This window comes from Nicotiana tabacum, chromosome 19 (assembly GCF_000715075.1).
Source record: "Nicotiana tabacum cultivar K326 chromosome 19, ASM71507v2, whole genome shotgun sequence".
Taxonomy (NCBI): Eukaryota; Viridiplantae; Streptophyta; class Magnoliopsida; order Solanales; family Solanaceae; genus Nicotiana; species Nicotiana tabacum.
In genome coordinates this window covers 58067061-58073637 of record NC_134098.1, presented here as the reverse complement: position 1 = coordinate 58073637, position 6577 = coordinate 58067061, and the positions used below count along the sequence as shown (strand labels likewise).

At 37.5% G+C, this 6577-nt stretch overlaps 1 protein-coding gene across 1 annotated transcript; it reads right to left on the bottom strand.

The window, feature by feature from the left end:
• Positions 1-521: 521 nt before the first annotated feature.
• Positions 522-5860, bottom strand: LOC107817608 (late embryogenesis abundant protein D-34-like). The gene is made up of 3 exons (XM_075239100.1): positions 5606-5860; positions 1470-1775; positions 522-1142 (listed from the first exon to the last, which is right to left on the bottom strand). The coding sequence occupies exons 1-3, from the start codon at positions 5858-5860 to the stop codon at positions 987-989; spliced, it is 717 nt and encodes a 238-aa protein (XP_075095201.1). The 3' UTR covers positions 522-986.
• Between the last annotated feature and the right edge of the window lie 717 nt (positions 5861-6577).

The window sequence follows — 6577 nt, the reverse complement described above, 5'->3', positions numbered from 1 at the left end:
ACTCGTCTCGAAATCTCACTTCGGTCGCTTACCATTCGAACTCCATAAAACGTACGAAGGTCGAAATCTATTTCGACCGTATACAAGTAAATCGCATTAGGTGGCATGGCAGATAGAAATCTCATAGATTAGCTGTAGAAAAGATTAGATCTTTTTTAATTTGATCACTGCGCTTTGCACAGAGACCCAGCCAAGTTATGGGTTCAATACTTGCCATCACTCAATTACCCCATATGGCTTTCGGGTCGTCCAAGTGGGGCAAGTGCACAAATAGTCATTCTCAGAGATGCTATTTAGATATTAGTCAACACTTATTTTGTGCTCAAATTTTAAACTAAAAATCTTTAACTTCAGGATAATTCAGGAATTTGAACTGAAAAACTGAAATTCATGACACACTTGCTAATTCTTAAATAGTGGCTACCCGTGTCATTTCTACGTCTAAGAGTGGACATTAGGCTTTCTAGCTTGAAATTGGGTGCCCAAAATATATTAGAGGTGCCCAAATGAACCATTTATTAAAGAAACCCCAAAACAACCGATGCTACACACTTTTTAAACACTTGAAGGTGCACTTATTTTTTTTACCAGAGTGTATAGAGTATGGAATTTAAGCTACTTATGAATTAATAGCTTATTTTTACAACACTGATCCATGACCATGAATATAATTGGAACATTTGAACTCAATTGACATCCGATCTAAGTAATGCTAATTAGAAAAAAAGGATAAGAAAGAAATGGATTAAGCTCTAATCGACCAAAGAACTCGTGCTGACTTTGCTATTAACATAAACTTCCCCAGTTATACGCCTGAAAAGTTCACAAAACTTGCAAAACCACCATACAAGCCTACACTCTAAGAGAATACCTTTACCCAAAAACAGATGATGGTTTTGTGTATACACAAAACTACTAGCTTGGAACAAAGACCAGAACCCAGACAAAAAGACCCATTATATTTCGGATTGTGCTCAAACGCTGATTTAGAATTCGTTCAGACTGGATGCTACGGCCATAGATGCTGCTACGCCTCCAAGGTGTGTAGCCAAGTCACTCTTAGTCCTTATTTCAGCACCCACTACTCCTTCTGCATCTTCCTTCTTCACTGCCTTGTCACCTATAAGCCTGCTCGTTTCATCCTAAAGAATAGTAAAAAACAAGAATTAGTTTCTATCCGCTAGCTGATTCTTTTACACGGGGGTCATTTTATTATAGCTAATAAGACGCAAAAGGGTCAACGTACATATCCCTATACTACGCGTAATAGAATATTCTTGCCCTCCATTGAAAAAGTATCTCATTCGTATCCTTGCCATAACCAAAGTGGCTCGATTTTGCCAGCAGTTAAAAGGCATACTTTTTAAGTTCTCTGTTAGAACATCACTGAGAGTTCTAATCGTGTCAGATAGGGTGACATATTTCTAAGTTCTAGAATGATGTTAATTGTTTCATATGAAATGACTTACTGTTAGAACATCACTGAGAGTAGTCTTATCATCCTCTGGCGTGGTTCGAGCATTTATAGCAGCTGCATGTTGAGCTTCTGCTCCTATACCTCCCGGCATCACCTCACCTAGTCCTGTAGCTCTTACTTCTGCAGCCTGTATCGCTGCTGCGTCGCTCTGCTCAATTGGTTTATCCCCTGCAGTAAGTGCTACTGCCTCCAAAGCTTCACCTATGGTAGTGGACTCGGACTGAACTCCTGTTGTAGGATATCGTGCAGCTCTTTCTCCATCACCTGCTTCTGATGGATAAATATATTGTCCAACAACCTAAAATTGATAAAATCCTTTAATGTTTTTTTTTCCTGGCTTTAATACATATCAACCCCCAAAAGTGCAGTATTTTGTGCGCCCCTATTTAGCTTTATGGCACTCGCAGTACATATATATGCGTTCAACTTTTTATGTTTTCAAATTAGAATATTTGAATTCAGTTTAACCCAATAAATATTAAAGTGCATACTACATCTTAGACACTTTTTCCTATTTAATCTTAAATGATACCTTCCTTAATTTAAAGAATTTTTGCTTTAACTTTTACATTTTATCTTTAATAACATAGTACTCTTATATTCATAATTCATACTAGTACAAATTTGAAACCATGAGCCTAAAACTAGTTTTGGTATATGTCAAGAAGAGATAATTTTTTTAAACTTCATGAACTCCCCGATCAAATATCTTGATATATAGTGGAGTAGTACGTACCTCGCCACCGACAGCTTCTGAAACAAGGCGAGTGTTAGTCCCGCCAATATTGCTGTATTTGTAAATAATAATTCTGTAAAATATAAGTTATCGTAATGAAACAATAATTAATTCGAGCCCACTGAATTCACAGTGTTTCCTTAAGGAATTTAATCCCCTCCTAGTATCTAAGGTAATGGATTATTTCCTCCCACGATAGAACGAATCACACATTAGTGTAGCGGTACTTCAAACCCCAGTGTTCCAGCGAACACAAAGTTCGGTAGCAAATCACACTTACAGTTGCTTTGTTTGAAGTTAAAACAATGCAGAACGAAGGAGTAGAAACTCAAAAAATCGTATGAAAATGCTGAGAGGAAGGAGTGCAATGTATAGCCAAATCTGTTGAGCGATTTCAGTTTTGTGTCTTGTGTATTGTGTGTGTCTTTCTTCAACAACTGCTGCACATATATATAGCAGCCAGTGTTGAAGAAGAATAATCGTCCACCCTCCATGGTGGAGCATGCACTAGCTTATTTGTGGAGCAAGCACTTATTTATGGAGCAAGCACATTCATGGTGGGAAGAGCATTAGGCGGCTGCTATTGTAGCTGGTGGTCAATACACGGATTGAAAAATATCCGTTACAAATACGGATAATCTTACATTAATATTTACTATTAACAAATAAATTTGGTCTAAAAAAATTAATCAATCAATCGATCATTTGACCAAATCCAAATCCGAAGCCGAGCCGAGTGAGCGACGACGACGACGGCGCGAGGCTTGCTTTCTTCTTAACTCTTTAAGAGCTACAAGAAGAGAAAATATATATATATACCCACCAAAAATCTTTTCCTCTTCCAATATGGGACAATGTCTCATTGTCAAGAGGGAAAAACTTAAAATTTTACTCAAAAATTTCATTTTTCCTCCATTTTCCATTCACCCTCATTTTAAGACTATTTCATCTTAAAAACAAAAAACCTCAAAAATCCCCTACATGAATGGGGAATGGCTATATCACGGAAGTATGCATGGAAAAACTGTGTGATTTACAAGCAAAGATTAATCGCATCTGGATAAGTAGGTTTCCCTTTGAACTTTCCGTAGTAAACTTATGTCGGATATACTCGGTCAATCGGTAGATTTGATATCTTTGAACCGTCGATCTTTGGTGTATACCTAGACAACCATAAGTCACACAATCAACCCTTAACCGTCTTTGGTTCTCATTGTTGTGTTCGTTTCAGCCATGAACACCGCCTGGTTTCATAAGTGCGTAGAGAACTGGCCTTACAAAGTTCTCCTTGAAGCAGCTAACACTTCACACTTACATATGTGATTTCTAAACGTGTCATCCTGTAGATACACTATTTGATATACCCTGTATCAAATTTAGAAATCATTAAAAAGTCTTAATATTTTATCCTTGGTACTGAACATTGTCTCATCACGAGAACGGACTAAAATTTTATTTGACAATGTTGAACCGTCATTAATGACTTTGTTTGATCTCCTTGAACCTAGATCTTGGGATCTCCAGTCTTCTAGGTAGAGTTACCGCCACAATGACTTGTTCTCGGCCATAGCCCCATTCCCCTTGATGATTTCTCAACTACCTCTCTAGTTAGGCCTTTTGTAAGTGGATCCGACACATTATCACTTGACTTTACATAGTCAATCGTGATAATTCCTCTAGAGAGTAATTGCCTAACGGTTTTATGTCTTCGTCGTATATGACGAGATTTACCGTTATACATAACGCTCCCAGCCCTTTCAATTGCCGCTTGACTATCACAATGTATGCATATTTGGGCCAACGGTTTGGGCCAAAATGTAATGTCTTTCAAGAAATTCCGGAGCCATTCAGCTTCTTCACCGGCTTTATCTAAGGCTATGAATTCAGCCTCCATTGTAGAGCGGGCAATACATGTTTGTTTGGACGACTTCCAAGATACCGCTCCTCCACCAATAGTGAATACATATCCACTCGTGGACTTAGAATCAGTTGAACCGGTGATCCAATTTGCATCACAGTATCCCTCAATCACCCCAGGGAATTTACTGTAGTGCAAGTCAAAGTTCTGGGTATGTTCTAAATATCCCAAAACTCGTTTCATTGCCATCCAATGAGATTGGCCTGAATTGCTCGTATATCGACTCAGTTTACTTATAGCACAAGCTATATCTGGTCGTGTACAATTCATGATATACATTAAGCATCCCAACACACGAGCATAATCCAATTGTGATATGCTTTGACCTTTATTCTTTGCTAATGCAAGATTCATGTCAATTGGAGTCTTTGTAATTTTAAAGCCCAAGTGCTTGAAGTTTTCAAGTACTGTCTTAATATAATGAGATTGCGACAATGCCAGACCTTGAGGAGTCTTATGGATCTTAATTCCCAGAATTAAATCAGCAACTCCCTTGTCTTTCATATCAAACTTGCTATTGAGCATATGCTTAGTAGCATTTATGTTGGCAATGTCATTACTCATTATCAGCATATCATCCACATATAGACAAACAATGACTATGTGATTTGGAACATTTTTAATGTATACACATTTATCACATTCATTTATCTTAAAACCATTTGACAACATTGTTTGGTCAAATTTCGCATGCCATTATTTGGGTGCTTGTTTTAGTCCGTAAAGAGACTTAACAAGTCTACATACCTTCTTTTCTTTACTTGAAACCACAAACCCTTCAGGTTGTTTCATGTAAATTTCTTCCTCCAACTCTCCATTTAAGAAGGCCGTCTTAACATCCATTTGATGAATTTCAAGATCATACACTGCAGCTAATGCTACTAACATCCGTATGGACGTAATTCTTGTAACTGGAGAGTATGTATCAAAGTAGTCTAGACCTTTTCGTTGTCTATACCCTTTGACTACGAGTCTTGCCTTGAATTTATCAATAGTGCCATCATCTTTGATTTTTCTCTTAAAAATCCATTTAGAACCCAAAGGTTTATTTCCAGGAGGAAGATCAACCAATTCCCATGTATGGTTGTTCAATATGGATTCTATTTCACTATTGACTGCCTCTTTCCAAAATAATGATTCCGAAGAAGTCATAGCTTCTTTAAATGTTTGAGGCTCATTCTCCAATAAGAAAGTCACAAAATCTGCGAATCCGAATCCGAACCGAGCGAGCGACGACGACGACGGCGCGAGGCTTGCTTTCTTCTTAACTCTTTAAGAGCTACAAGAAGAGCAAATATATATATACCCACCAAAAATCTTTTCCTCTTCCAATATGGGACAATGTCTCATTGTCAAGAGGGGAAAACTTAAAATTTTACTCAAAAATTTTATTTTCCCTCCATTTCCCATTCACCCTCATTTTAAGACTATTTTATCTTAAAAACAAAAAACCTCAACAGCGAGTACCCCCAACTTCTGCTTGAGAGACGGTGACACCTTCATCTCTGGCGATATCCGTCATGTCATCACGGCTTACGGCACCAATACGCTCATTCTGAGCGGTGGCTGACTGCATAATTGATGCAGGACCCCCTTTTGGAACATGACCTAGTGCTATACTCTCAGCTGACTGCATGATAGTTGCATCTTGTGGCGCTACAGGTTTTGAAGCAAGTTGGCTTGAGACCTCGAACACGTCCCCATATTTTATTGGTTGTTCTTGACTCATTTTTTTCCGTTTCCAACGAGTTAGTATACATTTTTTTTCCACTGAATACTGGGTATCATATCGAGCTCCATTAAATAGCGCCAGGAAGGAAAAAGAAGGAGCAGTGCGGTCAATATATTAGAAGTTGGAAATACACGTGTTGCAGTGCTTGTTTGAACACTTCAATCTTGATTATACAGGTGCTGGTTTGTAGGTTCCGTTTAAGCCAGCCACCTATTCTTTTCAACTTAAAACAAAAGTTCTTCCCGAGGTCCTGTTTCTTGAAATTATTTGATGGAACAAACTTATAAGCATTACGTAGATCAAAATAAAATAATTTAAAGTAGGTTCGACTTTCACTACAATACTGTTTGTTTACCTTCAAAATGGATAACAATTAAATTTATTAGTGGTTTTAACGATATACAGATTAATTAGTACAAACAAATAAATTAAATTGCTATTGAATAAAAAAAGACAAAAGTAAACTCAAATCACACGAGTTGGATAGTTTCAGCCTTAATGAAATAACCATTCTCGAACCGAGCTCACAGAGATGAGAAAGAACAAAAGCTGTAGACAAAGAAAATAATAATATAATTGCTTTTGAGTGCGTGTTACCATATGTTTCATGAATTATCAGACCACCTTTATATAGTAGGGGAGTCCTATTTTAGGTACAACTCTATAAAAGGTAAAAAATCTTCTAATTCACTGATTGCCGGTTCCTCGCCGATA

What these genes read in the sequence shown, in the direction of transcription:
- LOC107817608 (XM_075239100.1), bottom strand. Translation starts at nt 5,860, where the DNA reads ATGAGTCAAGAACAACCAATAAAATATGGGGACGTGTTCGAGGTCTCA. An exon ending in TCACCGTCTCTCAAGCAGAA is followed by an intron (nt 1,776 to 5,605) that starts GTTGGGGGTACT and finishes TATCAATTTTAG; the next exon opens with GTTGTTGGACAATATATTTA. An exon ending in CTCTCAGTGATGTTCTAACA is followed by an intron (nt 1,143 to 1,469) that starts GTAAGTCATTTC and finishes ACTATTCTTTAG; the next exon opens with GATGAAACGAGCAGGCTTAT.